General features: G+C 45.4%; 1 protein-coding gene across 8 annotated transcripts in view; it reads left to right on the top strand.

Moving 5' to 3' along the window:
- The window catches only part of wdfy3 (WD repeat and FYVE domain containing 3), a 75690-nt gene that overhangs the window by 37822 nt on the left and 20072 nt on the right, over window positions 1-17796 (top strand). For 5 of the 8 annotated variants that reach the window (XM_034596213.1, XM_034596208.1, XM_034596211.1 and 2 more), the window contains 15 exons: window positions 1592-1704; window positions 3794-4031; window positions 7441-7541; window positions 10178-10396; window positions 10732-10916; window positions 12156-12387; window positions 12500-12660; window positions 14529-14640; window positions 14771-14961; window positions 15049-15201; window positions 15346-15419; window positions 15526-15687; window positions 15840-15934; window positions 16102-16222; window positions 16559-16776. In XM_034596213.1, coding sequence (XP_034452104.1) covers window positions 1592-1704; window positions 3794-4031; window positions 7441-7541; window positions 10178-10396; window positions 10732-10916; window positions 12156-12387; window positions 12500-12660; window positions 14529-14640; window positions 14771-14961; window positions 15049-15201; window positions 15346-15419; window positions 15526-15687; window positions 15840-15934; window positions 16102-16222; window positions 16559-16776 — 2375 coding nt within the window. Of the gene's footprint in view, window positions 1-1591; window positions 1705-3793; window positions 4032-7440; window positions 7542-10177; window positions 10397-10731; window positions 10917-12155; window positions 12388-12499; window positions 12661-14528; window positions 14641-14770; window positions 14962-15048; window positions 15202-15345; window positions 15420-15525; window positions 15688-15839; window positions 15940-16101; window positions 16223-16558; window positions 16777-17796 lie in introns of all 8 variants that reach the window. The other 3 variants (XM_034596210.1, XM_034596215.1, XM_034596209.1) reach the window with 2 other exon arrangements.

The following is a 17796-nucleotide window of genomic DNA, read 5'->3' on the forward strand; positions in this document are numbered from 1 at the left end:
GACCGGACTTCTGGTATTCGGGTGATATTATGTAGGCGGCTACTTCATAGCCCAAGTCCAGTCCGTCTTAACGAGCCATGAGTCACCAAGATGTTCCACAAAGTTTAGGACTTAACTTCGCGAAGCAGGTTCTGACTCTGAAGAGTTGAAAGTGAGACAAATGTGATGTTTGCTTTCTTTAACGGTTATGCGTTGGTGTTTACAGGCTGTATTTGTGTTGTTAACTACTTTTTTCTTTAATGCCTGAATAGATCTGATAAATTATTCACAGTTATTTTAATACAACAGGTTGTGGTGGTAGCTTTGTGTTTATTTTGCCACTGGTCTATATAACAGGTAGATTTAATTACAGCTTTATGTAAACACTTGCTCTCACTTAGCTTCTTGTAAATACAGTTTGTATGAGACGCCCTGAGCAGAATAAAGGTTCAACCTCCTCTAGTGGCGCGACCCAGGATCGTGACGCTTTCCCTCCAGTGATTGAAAGTGACGTGGGGGGGGGGTAATCCTCAGTGATGGGTTTTCAGCGTGTGAAGGATGACTGTGTACACGTACAGACAAACCGGGAGATATTCTCATTTCCCGCTTGACTAGTTAAGTGCGATGGGAGTTTAGGGTTGAGGAACGAGGAGGGGGAACTTATTTGACATGCACATTGTTGGTTCTTTTCATATGTAAATCCAAGCCTCCTCGACTGATATTCTCCCCCCTCGTAATTGTGCCGGAGGTAATCGTATCCGGAGCCGTCAATCTGCTCTCCATCCTCCTCTCCTCTCCTCTCCATCCTCCTCTTCTCTCCTCTCCTCTCCTCCTCTCTCCTCCTCTCCTCTCTCTCTTCCCTGTCAGCCGTCACCTTCCCATCATAATTCTCTTTTCTTTCTTCTCTCGGTTTGTTTCTGCTCTGCCAGCGTCAGCCGGCAGCGAAGCTCCAGAGCCTCTCAGAGCCTTTGGTGTTGTTTCTCGTGTCGCTCACTCGGCGTTCTGACAAGTGATGCGAAACCACCACTGGGACTCTTCTTATCCATGTCGCTTAACATGCCAGTCAACCTCATCACCGACTTTGAAACAGACTAAAACACGCTGTTAACCAGAGCTGCTGAGGTGCAGAAGTCAACCTGCAACCTGAGGGAACACACAGTTTGATGGATGCTTTTATCTCGAGTGCTTTACGGTTCCATGGGAACATATAGGACATGTTTATGATCGGTGGCTCCGGTGGGAATACGGTGAATAAACCTGGAAGCACTGGAAGCTTTTACTGAGCAGTAGTTTATGAAAACTGTCGTTAAACAGACGCATCGTGTTGATAAATATCTTATTTCTAATATTGATTTTTTTTTTACCTTTGCAATGTCTTTGATTATCGTGAAAGGTTTCTATAGATAAAATGCGTTAATGCTCTAAATTTACTGCCGGGTTTACTGTACCTCTTCAAGGTTTCTCACTGATTAATCGAGTCTGTGGCAGTAGCGCGAGCACATACCCGAGCTCAACAATATAAAGCAGAAGCAGAAACGTTATATTCCTTTAACATTTAATCTATTCTTAAGTATATTTGTATTCATGACATCCTGGTCTCTTTCCTCTCCAGGGAGTTCTTACGTCTTGGAAACCCTCTGAACTGCGGCGCCTGGGACAAGAAGCTGCTGAAGCAGTACCGGGTGCACAAGCCGAGCTCGCTCAGCTACGACGCAGAGATGAGAAGTAAGAAACCAGCAGCTCTCACCCGAGTATTGATCACATGATAGTTAATGTGCCATGGGTTTCAGAGTAAAGGCCCCTGTGTGCTCCTGGTTTTCATCATCAGACCTAATAACACAGGATTGTCGAGCAGCACTGAAAGGGCCACTTGGTTTTTCTACCATAACAGCAAGGGCCATAAAAATAACCTGTTTCTTAGTTATAATTATATAAACCAGGTCAATTCTTGAAGATAAAATTGTCCACATTAAAACTAACTGTATAATAATTTTCTAGATTTAAAAAAATGCAATGCAGTGAGTGAAAGATTATTTTTAACAGCTGGAAATTGAAGAGCTAGCGTCGTCCGCGGGCGTGATGATGACGACGCTGTCATTCGGGAGCCATTCCCATCGGCCAACGGGAGACCAGCGTCCTCCGGGGAGAAAGTTTCCCTCCGTAGTAAAAAGCTTTTGATAAAAAGATCGTCAATCTTCCAGAAGTTGCTTCTTTTTTTTGGGCTCACGCTCTCATTGCTCATTGGGACGAAGCCTCCAGTGAATAGGCTGTGATTGCAGACGATGAGCTTCCTGTAAAACATTTAATAGCCGGTGGAAGCTGCCGGCAGCAGCTCGGTGGAGGAGAATAAGAGGAATTCTATAGGTTTTCAAAAAGGTTCAGATGAGAAAGTCGGTGGAGCAGCTGAGCTTAAAGGGGAAATATGATGTTTCTTCAATGTTGCTTTCCTCCAATATGTTATAAAGGTTTTGTGTTAGTGAAAAAGTTCGGCAAAGTAAAAAGTAACAAAATATTGGAAAACTGAAGTGATTTCTGACAAAAGAAAATGCAGTTTTATATCGATAACACTAAAATGCTGGTGTCGGAACATCTGTAATGTGCACCTAGCGGCTAGCGAGAGCAAAGCTGATAATTCCTAATCCACGATGGAACTGGTTGACAGCCAGCCAGCCAGCCAACCAATCAGAGCAGACCAGGCTTTAACAGGAGAAAGGGTCTTAAAGAGACAGGCGCTAAACCAAGTGTGTCAGACAGAGGCTGAATAGAGGAGCTGCAGCAACGGACAGTCTGAGGAAGTCATGTGATTTCTGAACATTAAAGCATGTAAACATTTTACAGTTATAACACTAATTCAAATTATTAACCTGAATATAGATATAAAACGTCTCCTTAAAGCAACCAACCAGCATGCGTCACTGTTAAAAATCCTCTGATGAATACATTAGACTTGCAAAGAGCATGAGGTGCACGAGAGGAAGCGTATCTCAGTGCATTCATTTGCAATCGCGGCAGCAAAGGTGTCAGCTTGTAGGAAAGTAATCTCCTTGGCCTCTGATTAAAATCCAGTTGATGTGTAAATGCTCTGTATAAATACAGACCGAGGAATCTCATGCTAATGGTTTGTTTTCCATCAGCAGCTGCTCATGTTTGTAATTTTACGGGCTCCTCGCCGTGTCTTAATCGTTTATTGTGTCTCCTCCCAGCTGAGAATGGGTATTAAGTCCCCACTAATTACTGCTCCCCACAAGCAGCCACTGTTACAGCACACGGAGCTATCCCTCTCCGTCTGTGGGAAGGTAATCCACTGCGGTTTATTAGCTGCCATTGATGGAGGTTGTACTTCTTGTTGTGGCCTAATTAGACTTTGTCACATGTGCTGACTCGTCACATTTAAAGGAATCCATGATCTCAGTGGAAGGTGAAATATTGAACCTGAAACCATTCTAACGCTTCTGGGGCAATAAACAACGACTTTATTTGACCCATCCAACCACACGACAGACTAATGGACGGGGGGTGGAAACATAACTTCATTGGCGAAGGTAATTAATGCTAAACAGGTTAAAAAACATCCGATAGATTAAATCAGTGATCAGCAGTGTAGTCATATGATTATAGAGAATCTTCCACATAAATGTACGTCTAAAAAAGATCCCAATTATGTTTTTCTTCGCTGGGAAAATAAAACTGCAAAATACAGAAGTAAGAAAACAGCAGCAAAGGACGAGGAAAAGATGAACGTGAAGGTTATGAAGTTTAAAAACATCATGTCACTATCTCCTGAAACCTAACCTGACCTCCTCTGACTTCACAGACAGCATGACCATGTCCATGGAGGGCTTCGGCCCCGACAGCGTCTTCGCCACCCTGGCGGAGGATAACGGACAGTACCGCATCAGCCGCAGCCTGGTGCGCTCCGCCGAGGGCAGCACCGTGCCGCTCACCCGAGTCAAGTGCCTGGTGTCCATGACAACGCCCCATGACATCCGGCTTCACGGATCGGCCGTCACGCCTGCGTTTGTGGAGTTCGATGCGTCGCTGGAGGGCTTTGGGTCAGTCGGCATGAACATTACCAACCTGAAACACTCGTGGATGTTTGTACATTTTATAGCCTGTGGTTGTTTTTTGACTTGGGGAAATGGCGGCAAGTCACACGTGGTTTACAAAATGAAATTATCATTCCTCCATCCAGACAGAACTGCAGCCTCTCTAGACTTTATGCTGTCTGTTCCTGGAACTCTCCAGGATCATTAAGTATACAAAAATGTCACACTAGACAGATTTGTAATGTTTTTATAACTTTTTAAGGGTTAGTTTATTTTCTTTGGGTCACAAGAAGTAAAATGAGTCCAACATATCATTTTTCTTCATGTAGCTTCATGTCGGCTCCAGTCTCCTTGAGACCCTAATGAACACTGTTCTGTTTACACCTCCAACAAACTCTGTCCACCCAGTTGAATATGCCGTGTTTTTAGCTCCGGTTTGGTCTCCACCAGTTCATGAGGAGATATATCTCTCTTTTTAGCTGCTGTTTGGTGTCGGGCAGATTGTGTACAGGGGTTTTATCAAGACCCACAGTCCTGACAACTTGGGTCAGAGCCACACAGCAGCTCCAATGGGATGTTCCCAGTAAGCTGTGGTCCAAGGAAGGACAGCCAATGAACAGCGTGAGGTGTGAAGGCCGGCCCGTGTGGTCCACTACCACAGAAGAGCTAGTCCATCGCAGACAGCTGAGAACCTTCATTCATGCAGACGGCTGCTGGTTGTCAGATGAGTCATGTTGACGTTCGCGTGTCGTTTACTTGGGAAAGAGCGAAGCGACAAATGATCCATTCTTCTGTGAACCCTTCTTTCAATCTGTGACTCACATCTTTTGCAACTGCAATGAAACAGGTTGAGCTGTTTTTTAACCACATGGCAGCACCTTCAACTGTCACAGCAGGAGGCCGGGATTCACCTCCAGTTGTGGAGCTGCACATACAAATAGGCTTATTTTCTGCCGTTTATGTTGTACGTTCGGCCTTTGACGCCCCCCCCCCGCTTTTTGTGTTGTATGTTCGCAGCAAAGTGAATGTTTGGGTCAGTGGAAATTGTTATTGTGTGTGTGTGTGTGTGTGTGTGTGTGTCTGTGTGAGATGTGACCCTGGCAAGTCTCCCACACACGTGTGTCAGGCACACATGTTACGCTTCCACGGAACTGTTGAAAGAGACTTTAGGCTGTGACATGTTTTATGTTTCATTAATATTCATAAGGGGAAAAGGTCATTGGAGATGTTCTCTGTCAGTCGAGCTGCAGAAAGTCGAAAGGTTGTTTCCTGTGATTACCTGACCGGCATTGAATTAGTAGATGCCATTAGTAGATCAGTTTGATTTGGAATATGTTTGTTTGTATTGTGCTGTTGAAGAGATGAATTATTCATTTTGTATTAAGTCTCTCAGACCTTCAACACAGAGGAAGAAGTCAGGGCTCCAAAGAAAACTGATAAATATGCTGCTCTTCTGCTGCTGGATGAAAGAAAATTCATACATCTTACTATGTCTATGTAAAATCCTGCATCGAACACCATTACAGAACTAATTTTACATAAAGTATAATCATAAATACACATATTTATCGGCATTAACGCTGATACTAATATATTTGTGAATGTATCGTATATTTTTTAAATCAGTGGTGTTCTAATAAGGAGCCATTTGAAACATGGCTGTCGCCGCTTCAGAATAGAACATCGAGTTTCTCCTAAAAACACGGCGAAGCGGCGCAGCGCCCAGGCAACGAGGCACTGGCCCACTTTCTGCTCAGCGTAAACAGTGGAGGAGACACACACACACACACACACACACACACACACACACACACACACACACACACACACACACACACACACACAGAAACCACCCCTCCTTCCCCTCCCATCTGTCCGCATGAAAAATTGATGCCCCTGCTGCTGTTAGGAATCACACATGCACACACACACACACACACACACACACATACCCACTTTCTATCACGCACAACACGCTTATACACACGCAGACACACAAATGCACACTCACGCAGCCAACCATTTCACAAGGGTCTCTGAACATAGTGTGGGGGCGGAGGGGGGGGGGGGGGGGGGAGGAGAAGAGACCCCCACCCCACCCTTTTTTTTTTTTTTTGGAAGAAGAAGAAGAAGAATCTCACTCTGACTGGAAAAATAAAAATTAGCATGGCACGCTGGTGAAATCCTGTTTTATCTCATCATGGTGGTGACTAATGAGGTATAAAAAAGAAATAGACAGCGTACATGTAGTTATTGTGAAGCAGCAGCGGGGGGGGGGGGGTGGTTTCCTTATTAAGGAGACGGCCTGACTGTTGAACAGAGGACCAGCGCGTCTGTCCTTGAGAAGTGTCCTTGAGTAAGTCATTGAATCCGTGCCAGCTTCAGGGACGCTGTCCTGTCGCTCACCCTGACCCCCCCCCCCCCTCCTGTCCAGGTGGAAAATCAAAAACAGGAAGCTACGTTCAAACAAAACAGAATCTGGTCATCGTGGGCTCGTTTAAGCAGCGTTTTTTACTAAATGCATAATTCATAGGGCTCATAAAAAGATCTTTTAGTGACTGGAATATAAGCAAGCAATTACTTTGCTAATGGTTCCTATTGACTGCAGTATTAATATTGCAGGGCTGAATTTAGGATTTTATAATTCTTGTAGCTGTGACTCAGGCTTTGTGTGGTCATCAAGGCCGACTCCTAGTGCGGCTCGGCCTCCAGGTTCCCTGGTTGTATTCACCACAGTGTCTCTCTATCAACACAGAAATAATCCAGCGCCTTCAGTTCTGGTTCGGGATGATTAGAGAAGCCAAAATAGCAGCTTCACCGAGGGGCAGTGAGTCAGCAGAACACGATGCCCACGCACGAGCCAATTTCTCTGTGGTGTTGTGGAGGACACACAGGATGACGCTGCATACGGACGTCACTCCTAAATGTGAAACACGTGGCTCATGGGAGATTTTAAAACGTTTTTATAGTCGATATCTCCACCGTGGGTTTTTGCCGTTAATTGTCAAATGCGTCGGCAGGAAGTTAAGCTAAAGTTCGAGAAGTTGTACGTGACCGAGTGCGTTTGAATTCCTCTTGAAAAACCAGCCTGAAAGTGCGTTTTCATCCCACCTCCCACCTCCCTCCTCCTCCTCCTCATGCATAATTAATCCTCAAGTATTCGGCAGTTGAAATTTCCATATATTATAATACAAAGCTTCTGTGTCTCAAAGCGCCTGAATTACCAGCATGTAAGTTCGGATGAGATTCTAATAGTTTGTCTCAGGGATGGAGACGTGCTGCTGCAGCAGGAGTTCAGCGAACCTGCAGTGAAGCTCTGGGACAAAAGCTCCGTCTCTGCGCCGACGACGTGTTTACAACTGTTTCCCCAGATAACGGTCGTTAATCTGTCTTCTCTGTGTATTGTCCCACACAGGTGCCTGTTTCTGCCCAGTCTGGCGCCGCACAACGGTCCCACCAACAACACCAACGCCTCCGGTGTCAGCGATGGAGCGGTGCTGAGCGGGATGGGCACAGGTAAACACAAGTCTCAGGTTATGCTGCTGCGGGTCACCTTGGACCTTGGACCTTGGAGACTTAATAACGACTTGCAGAAGCAGCTGGTGAATCACAGACTGTAAATTAAAAGGTGGACGATGCGTTTCACTTCCTTTATAAGATATAAAAACATTTTTTAAATAATGAAGCAGTGAAATAAGAAGAACATATTCTTGTTTCATTTTGCTGCAGCTGTGTGATCATCCTACCTGTTCCTCTAAACACAGTGAAACACACATTAAACACTTCCTCCCGCTTTGATCACTCACATATTTTTAACCGCAGACACACACACACACCACACATCATTATGTTCGTGTGTGTGTTACATCTTCAGAGTTTGTGTTTGTGCAGCATTCCTCTGCTCCTCTGTGCGTTAGCTCCTCTCTCACTCTTTCTTTTCATTTCATTTTGGGTTATGCACTTTTTTCTCAACCTCTCAGGATTTCTCCATCTCATCCACAAAGATCTTCAGATCTATCTTCTGATGTTCATCATTTGTGTATGAAGGGGGGGGGGGATGACACCTACACCCCACGCAGTTTCTCTGATCTGTGTTTTTCACAGATTCATATCTGCAGTGTCCTCCTCCCGTCGCTTTATTGTCAGCTGGTGAAACTGTGTGTTAGAAACAAAACAAACCTGTTTGTTAGAAGATTCATTAAAACAGCCACAGATTCATCGAATCTTTAGACCTGAAGACGGAGATAAAATGAATATATGACGTTATGGTTGATCTTCTAGTCTGAATCCTCATTTAGTATTTATAAAGCACAGCAAGACTCCTCTCCTCTCCTTCTTCCTCTCCTCCTCTCAATTCCTCTCGTCTCCTCTCCTCCATCTGTTTACCTATTCATCCCAGCTCCTCCTGCTTCTCATCCACCCCACGCCGTCCTCCTCTTGTCTTTTCCATCCAGTCATCCGACACTATTTATAGACCTCGCTCTTTTTGCCTCCCTCATTTCTGCCTGTCACTCACGCTTTCCCTTTTTCTACATCCTTTTCCTTGCTGATCTCAATCTCCGATTCCTCTCTCCCCTTTTTCCTTCTTCCTTTTCTTGCCCTGAATCTGTCTATTCTCTTTGTCACTTTTCCCTCCTTTCCCCCCCCCTGCCTCATTTATCTCGACCCCCTCCTCCTTCCATCCCTGCCTCCCTCTCACTTAAATCTGTCCCATATCCACGGGACATGAATAAATGGACATGGAAGGCATCATGTAGAGGCTCATTCATCAATCTCTTCAGTCCACCCAGGACTGATGCACAGAAGAAATCGATGTATCCTCTCAAACCAGTTGATATCCACACGTCTGTGTCCGTGCAGCAGATTCACTTCAGCACTTCAACCAAAAACACGAGGCTTCAAAATAGCAGTTCACGTAGACACCATCAATATAAAGATGGACAAAATGACAGCTCCCAAAAGCGAAGCCAAATTGTCTAGATTGCCACCTGGTGGCTGGCTGCAGTATAGGTTTTGAACGCCGCCTCCTCCATGTCAGTGGATGGGAAATGGACCAAACTACTTGAATTTACTGCCGCGGCCTCATCCCCTGATTGCTCCGGCGCAGACTCTGGCTCCAAAGTTGTCCGATGGCAGCGTTTGTATTTCGTATTTTCGCTTCATTTCTGCATAGTGGGAGGAGGCGGCGACACGTCGTCCGTCTTATTAACGATCTATGTCACAAACCGACGGGTGACATCACGGTGGGTTGGTCAGCTCCACCCACAAGACGTAATGTAACGGCCCCGGGGAGCAGAGACGGTGCAGCAGTGCCAGCTCTCACTGAATCATTTTAAATTTTGGTCCAGTCACGTCACCTGTTGAGTGACGGTCATATCCCGAGGCGCGGTGAGTCTGAGGCTCATTTATCCAGCGCTGGTGTCAGGTTTCAGCAGCTCAGTCCAAAGCACTGTCACTTCTTTTGATGTGGCTCCACAGTTTCATCACTTTTTGGATAAAAGAAAACACTGTTTTCCTAATTCTGCCCTGAAGGATGAGTTTAGATCTTTTTTATTGTACACCTGCTGCAACAAGCCAGAAGAATAAGGAATGACTACAAAATAAAACGGGAGGTGAAATAAGACGACACGACGGGTTCAGAGCAAAAGCAAACATAATCTTCAAGATCATAAATAACAAACAGGCAAAATGAAAGTGACAATATTACACAAAATAAAGTCAAGCAGCTGTGACGCATTAATAAAATTTACATCACACACTTCCACTACTTTGCCAGTATCAGTAGACAGTGATGTATCGCAGGGCCCCACATTCATTTTAATATCAAGTGGGTTCAGGCGGCATCAAAACAAGAGTAAACATTCAGTGTGTCCATAAATAACAATATCTGCAGCACTCAATAAATACATGAATGAATACTTCTCTTCTGCAAATTATGGAACTGCAGTTAAGAGTAAGCACCAGTGGTCTTAAAGCAGATAGCAGATCGTTGTCACCCTTGTTATTTATTATATATCATATTATTTATTACACCCCTCATCAGTTATTATTCTGGAAAGTTGCAGTGAGAACTTTCAGTCAGCAATGATAAAGATGTTGAACCTGGTCATTTAAAGCATCTCACCTCCTCTCCTCTCTCCCTCTTCCTTCAGGAGAGCGCTTGTTTCCTCCCCCGTCCGGCCTGAGCTACTCCACCTGGTTCTGCGTGGAGCGCTTCAGCGCGGCGCCTCACGCCCACCCGGTGCGGCTGCTGACAGTCGTGCGCCGGGCCACCTCCTCGGAGCAGCACTACGTCTGCCTGGCCGTGGTGCTGTCGGCCAAGGACCGCTCACTCACCGTCTCCACCAAGGAGGAGCTGCTGCAGACCTACTGTAAGAAGCACTGACACTTCACCTGCTCTGTCTGTTGCATCGTGTGGTTTTCAGACCAAAGCAATAACAACAGATCAACAGCACAAGTGAATGATCTAGTTACAGAACAGGCCACAGAGTGAACTGCAGCGAGTGAAGTACTGTTCTGTGTGTTTGTGTAAATCTCACATACACAGTTTTGAAGATGTAGTATTATACTTTATGTAATAACTAGTAGAATAAATAATAATAAGTAGAAATGTTGATATATAGTTTGAAAATCTGGTAGAACCACGTACACTGTCGTCTGTCACCTCCAATTAATATTTTCTCTTCTGTCTCCGTCCTCCATCAAGCAGCGGACGAGTCCAGTGAAGAAGCCGCCTTCTATGAGATCCTGCCCTGCTGCGCTCGTTTCCGCTGCGGCGAGCTGATCGCCGAGGGCCAGTGGCACCACCTGGTGCTGGTCATGAGCAAAGGCATGCTGAAGAACAGCATGGCCACGCTGTACCTGGACGGACAGCTCGTCAACACTGTCAAGGTAAAGTGACGGACTCCACACGTCCTGTAATAAGAGTCTCTGAGGTCATTCAAGGGGAAATACTGTCGTCCACATCGTTCCCAGGGTCCAGATGTCAGGATTTAACTAGTGTGTTACAGCTTCTTCATGTAATAGTCATCAATTTACATATTTCTTTATTAGTGTCTCAACTAAAGATTTCACCTATAATTCGTCTATTGATGATTTCTCAGTCGCTCTCTCTCTCTCCTCCTTTCACACCTAAATTCTGTCCAATCATTTTAGGCCATAGTGTCCAAAAATATCTTTGAAAATAAAATGTACTTTACTGGTTAAAAAACAAAGATCTTGAGTTCAGTATTATTAAAAACATAATTAGAAACCTCATATTTCAGAAGCTGTAACAAGAAATGTGATTTTTTTTTTTTATTCCTGATGAATGATTTAAACGATTGATTGATTAATGAATGCAGCGGTGGGAGGATGTGTGCAGGATACACTGATGTTCATCCAGTCTCATTTGCATTTGCAAGTAATAAAGATGGATAAATGGATTGAAATACACAAGAGGAGATGGCTCAGTGCTGTATCATCATAGTCCTACATATACTATAATCACCACTGTTTTTGCAGTAGCTGCGCAACCTTCTCTTGATGGACCAGCACATAAAAAGCCCAGAACGTTAAAAGCACTGACCTCCATTTGGACAAAGACTCAGAAAAACAATCTGTTATCTCGACTTCAACCAGCAGCCGTGCAGCGCGGCACTGGTGTGGCTGAGTGACTCCAGATTCCCCTGAGACTACACAGAGCAGAGCAGGGAAACAACCCGACAGACCACAAGTCTCAGCTTCCTCTCAGTGTCGCTGATAACTACAGCTTCATTTCCTGCCGAGGTCGACAGACAGGAAGCAACGAGCCGCGCTCGGTCGCTCAGGCGTGTGTCTGCATGTACCAGTGTCGCTTTGATGTGGTTTCTTTATGACCACATGCGATCAGAAAGTTCACACGTCTCCAAATGTCTTCGAATAACCTACAACACCGAAATATTTGATTTGCACAGATTGTATATTCACGAATTAACAAATTATTTCAGTACTAGTTAATCTTACTTGTTTGTTTTATTTATTTCTACTTATTCTTGTAATTAATCTCTAAAATTTCAACTGGAATAAATCAGCTCCCTGTTCTGGGACAATTCATTTGTGGCTGAAAGCAGGAAATCCCTCACCCGGGTCATTAACCTCTCTCTCCTCCAGCTTCACTACATCCACAGTGCGCCGGGCGGCTCCGGCTCCACCAACCCTCCTGTGCTGAGCACAGTGTACGGCTATGTGGGGACGCCGCCGGCCCAGCGCCAGCTCTCCAACCTGGTGTGGCGTCTGGGGCCCAGCCACTTCCTGGAGGAGGTCCTGCCGGCCGCCAGCGTCGCTGCCGTCTTCGAACTGGGACCCAACTACGTGGGCAGCTTCCAGGCGGTCTACCTGCCCTGTGAGTGGTCTGACTACTACTCGTTTAGTCTACTATCTTCTCCGTTTTCTCCCTTTCTCTGGTTTTTAAGCTTTTGTCTTTACACCTTCCATCTCTCTTTTTATCGTTCCAGGTAAAGACTCGAAGACAGAGGTGGCGCCTGCCGCTCCGGTGGCGCTGGTGCCGGAGGAGAAGGTGTCCTTTAGTCTCTACGCTCTCTCGGTGTCCACGCTCACTGTGGCCAAGATCAGGAAAGTCTACAACAAACTGGACAGCAAGGCCATCGCCAAACAGGTCAGACATACCAGTGCTTGTTGGACTTAATGTCACCACGTGAGCATCATGTGTTTTATTTAGGCTTCTGTGTGAAGAACTAACCTGGACGTGCACTGTGTGACTTTAAAATGATCAAATCCACCTCACACTGTACGAGAAAGTCTCCTTCGATGGAAAGGAGAAGCTCACGATTTCTGTGTTCACACTGTTCGGTCTGATTGTCAAGCCACAACCTCACTGCTCACTTACACGTGCAGTCTGTGGTCTGGTTATTCTCAAGAAAGAAGAAGTGAGAGTTTGTTGGTAACAATGCTCACAGGAGAAATGGTTGAGCTGCTTGGCAGAAAGAATTTGAGGTAAGCAAGCAACGTTTGAGTGAAATAGGATGATTGGGACCTGGAGGTGCATTCCCGCTTTCTCTTCCTCTTTCTTTCTGACTTTCACTGCGTTTTGAGGCTTCGTGCAAACACAGTGAGGAAACAAGATGCTGAGTTTAGGGAATTGGTTTGTTACTGTGCTGCAATTGCGTTTAAGAGCACGAAGACGTCAGACAAATACTTCAGAAACTCATCTGACCGTCCGATGCTGGTCGGGAGCATCTGATGGCGCCTCGCTCCTCCCTGTACACTGAGCAAAGAAAAGAGGGATGACAAAGTAATCGACTTTGGGTTTGAATCGCACTTTCTATCTTTTATTTACCAAAGTAATAGCACACACTGAGATCACCTGCTTTATTTAGAGCTGTGGTGACTGAGTGAGTTTTCCTGTGGGACAAGGCTGGAGTCTGGCTGAGTGATGAGCTCACACGCTTCATCGTGTCCGTCTGATGGAACCGACGGAGGAAAACAAGCATCTCCTTCCCTCGGCCTCGGCTCAGAGAGCGACGATGTTTTCACTGCAGAACTTTAGCAGAAACTGCAAAGTTTTCAGAGCGGAAAGATTCATATCTTAAATAATTAATACACGTCAAAGAAAATCTGCGGAAGTTTCTATTGCTCCCTTTTCTATTTTTAAATGTTGGCGCACACACACACACGCACACACGCACACACGCACACACGCACACACACACACACACACACACAGTATATGGAGAGGCACACTGGTGTGTTAAGGTCAAACTCTCTCTTCAACATTAGATCTGCTCTCTCTCTACTTGCCTGGATGAATATTCACATTAAATAACACACCCTCCTATTATCGCACCAGAAGTGTGGCCGGTCTTCAAATGAGTCCCCTCCTCCGTCCTTATCTCTCCCCACCTGTCGACTGATTTCCCAGCCTGCCTTGCTCAGGCGACTCGCAGCAAGCAAACAGCAAAGAAGTGCAGAGGCAGCGTTTCTCCTCCAGCAGGGAGCCGCCGTAGAGCAGGAGGAGAGGTTTAGTGTAGCTGCAGTCAGGTATTTAAGAAATTAAAATAACTGCCACATTGAGGTAGTTGTTATTGCAGTATATTCTACTTGCTGAATTGGCAAAAATGTTATAATTGATGAATAAAGATCCTCATTAATCTCATATTTCATTCTAAGTAGTTAAACAAAAGCTTAACAGAAATTTCAGACTGCAGCTTCCACAACCAGCTGTGTCACATCGTTAAACCTAAAACAAACTAAAATTATATTTAAACACCATGAGACATTTTAACCTTAAACCAGCAGCTTCATTAAAAATAGTTTGATGGTTCAGTGACTGTGAAAAAGGAGAATGTTTCCTCTTTCATCCCTGAACGTAACTTTAATAAATATAAACCACATGGAATAAATTTCCCAATGATGAATGTTAACGCTTTGAATAAAAGGTGAAACATTCTTATTAAATCAAATGAGAATGAGGTTTGGACTTTTATACTGAAGTCTCTCCCCTTCCTCCCCTCCGTCTGTCTGCAGCTCACCGTGTCCTCTCATGAAAACGCCACTCCGGTCAAGCTGATTCACAACGCCGCCGGCCACCTCAACGGGCCGGCCCGGACCATCGGAGCCGCTGTCATTGGATATTTAGGTAAACGACGCCACGGTGACACCAGACCAGCATCACATCCTGTGTTATGTGGCGGTGTTGCAACCAGTGTGAGTGTAATTTGAAAATGTCCTTCATGGTTAACACACTCCTCCATGTCACTGCCCACCAGGCGTCCGTGCCTTCGTACCCAAGCCTGTGGCCACCAACCTACAGTACGTGGGTGGGGCGGCAGCCATCTTGGGCCTGGTAGCCATGGCGTCGGATGTGGAGGGGCTGTACGCAGCGGTCAAAGCTTTGGTGTGTGTTGTGAAAAGCAACCCGTTGGCCAGTAAGGAGATGGAGCGCATTCAAGGCTACCAGGTCAGACATCTTCCTACACGAGGAGGTTTTCAAACTGTCAACAAATAAGTTTGGGTGGGAAAAAAAACCCGTGTCCTTCCTCTGCAGCTGCTCGCCATGTTGCTGAAGAAGAAGCGCTCGCTACTCAACAGCCACATCCTCCACCTCACCTTCTCTCTGGTGGGAACGGTCGACAGCGGCCACGAAACCTCCATCATTCCCAACTCCACGGCCTTCCAGGACCTGCTCTGCGACTTCGAGGTGAGGGACTCTGGGCGTATTGAGCCATCATACCAGCTAATTCCTACATTATGAATGGCTATAAGCATCTTGGGTGATGTATCTGACATTAACACACCAACAGTGATGTGGATGTAGCCTCAGTCTGATTCTTCTGCTCCACAGGTCTGGCTCCACGCTCCCTACGAGCTCCATCTGTCCCTGTTTGAGCATTTCATAGAGCTGCTGACAGAATCCAGGCAAGTGCCACACGTGGTTTTAATATGTCTTTACTGTGTAGTAATCAACACGACTCTTACTCGTGTCTAATCTAACTGCGTGTTCCACTCACCGTGTGTCGAGCAGCGAGGCGGCGAAAAACGCCAAACTGCTGCGGGAGTTCCAGCTGATCCCGAGGCTGCTGTTGACCCTGAGAGACACGTCCCTGTCGCAGCCCACCGTCGCTGCCATCAGCAACGTGCTCAGTCTGCTGCTGCAGGGCTTCCCCAACCCGTATGACCTGCTGCGGTGAGCACACACACACACACACACACACACACACACACACACACACACACACACACACACACACACACACACACGTGTAGGAGCCATGTTCTAGATCACTTCAAAAACACAAATATTAAACACACGCTTGTCGTCTCGTCTTGGACTCACAGGTTCGGCCAGTTCATCTCCTCGACTCTTCCCACGTTCGCAGTGTGTGAGAAGTTTGTCATCATGGAAATCAACAACGAGGAGAAGCTTGACGGAGGTAACGATAAATCGGATGTGACAACGTCTTTGTCTGTGTTTTCAAATGCAGGTTAACTTGTTGTGTTCGTTCCATCATCATCGCTTTTCGGGGGGGAAATCTGGAATCTGATATCTGCTTGAAATATAGAACTAATATTCTGTGGCGGATTCTCCTTGTGTCTCCAGGTAATGATGATGATTTCGGCGGTCTGCTGTCAGCAAACCTCATTCTGCTGAGAAACCGCCTGTTGGACAACCTGCTCCGACTGCTCTTCACCACCAAAGAGAAATGCACCGTCAACGCCCAGTAAGACTTTGTTCACCTGAAAGTTTTGTCCTCTAAAAACCACGATTCCCTCGGGAGTCATGTCAACAAAATATGAATATTCATGTCAAAGTCTAGTGGCGAGTTTCCTGGATCTTTGAAACATGTTCGTCATTAAAGTCTGATCTGTAGAGGATACAAATATGGACAGAAGTTATGTCGTGTCAAAAAATGTTGTTGTGGCAAAATGTGAAGCATGTTTTAACAGAATGGTTTTGAAAGTATTCGAATAGTCACCAAAAATAGGTATTTGAAGAAGAATCGGTGGCTGTTGGCCCATCAGCTCACCCCCTACCTGCTCTCTGTCGCCCCCTGCAGAGCGTGTGACGAGCTGGTGCGGACGATGGGCTTCGACTGGCTCCTGATGTTCATGGAGGAGCACCTTCACTCCAGCACGGTGACGGCAGCTCTGTGGATCCTGGTGGTGCTGCTCTCCAACCAGTCCACCCTCAACCGCTTCAAGGAGGGCCTGTGTGGAGGCGGCTGGCTCGACCACACCGACTCCGTCCTGACCAATAAGATCGGCACAGTGATGGGTGAGTGACGGCGCCCGCGGCGTCTTGGGGAACCTCACAGTTACACATTCGTCTTACGAGGACATGTGCTCAAGTTAATATTTAACAAGTGTTGTTAAATATTTTAAAGAAGTCTACATTGATTTCCCCTCCCACGTGAATGAGGAGGTCAGAAGGATGCAGTGATAATGTCGAGTGTAAAAACCTTTATGTTGTGACGTGGCTCAGCAGACGCCTCTCCTCACTCTGCCAACGCTTTCCCACGGAGTTGGCCGTCATTCAGTAAACAGAAAGCTGCGCAGTTTGTGCGTCGCACGGCCAAGGGTTTGTGTTTCTTTCTTTTTACCTTCCTGCTGCTGCTGCCGTCATAGCCCCTCCTGAGCTCAATGGTTTTCACTCTTTTTTGATATAAAAGAGAAAAATCCTTAAGTCTAGCAAATGTAAACTTGCATGATTATGAACATTTGCTTCCTAACGATTTTTATTTTTGCTTAACAGACATTTTTATGGTCTAATTCTACACAATTCAACCGTTCAACCTCCAGGTTGAGAACCATTGACCTTACCTTAGAGAAACCCTTAGTCATGACGTGGCCTCACAGCGTTCATGGCTGTGGCTTTGTCAAATATTCTACAAGTTTAAAACCCTTCGTCTCATTCAGTGGTGGAGGAAGTACTCAGACATTTTACTTCAATGAAAGTACAAATAAATAACACAAATTTACTCAAGTAAAAGTGAAAGTATCACATAAACATTTCTACGTGAGTAAAGTATTTTTACTAAGTACTTGTAAGTATACTTACTTCTAAATATACTTGATAAGTATTAAAAGTAAAGGTACTTGCAGTTTCTGTTGTTGCAAACGCACTTTTCTCTCATTGAGGGAGGTAAGATCTAATGTCACCTGGCCGTATTGATTATGTATAGGATATTAAATATAATAAATATGATAAAATAATATATAATATCAGAAAAATACAAATCAAGTGAACATGTAAGGCAATGTATTGTTAAAGTGGAGAGGAGTAGGAAGTATAGAT

The sequence above is a fragment of the Hippoglossus hippoglossus genome, chromosome 9 (genome assembly GCF_009819705.1).
Source record: "Hippoglossus hippoglossus isolate fHipHip1 chromosome 9, fHipHip1.pri, whole genome shotgun sequence".
NCBI lineage: Eukaryota > Metazoa > Chordata > Actinopteri > Pleuronectiformes > Pleuronectidae > Hippoglossus > Hippoglossus hippoglossus.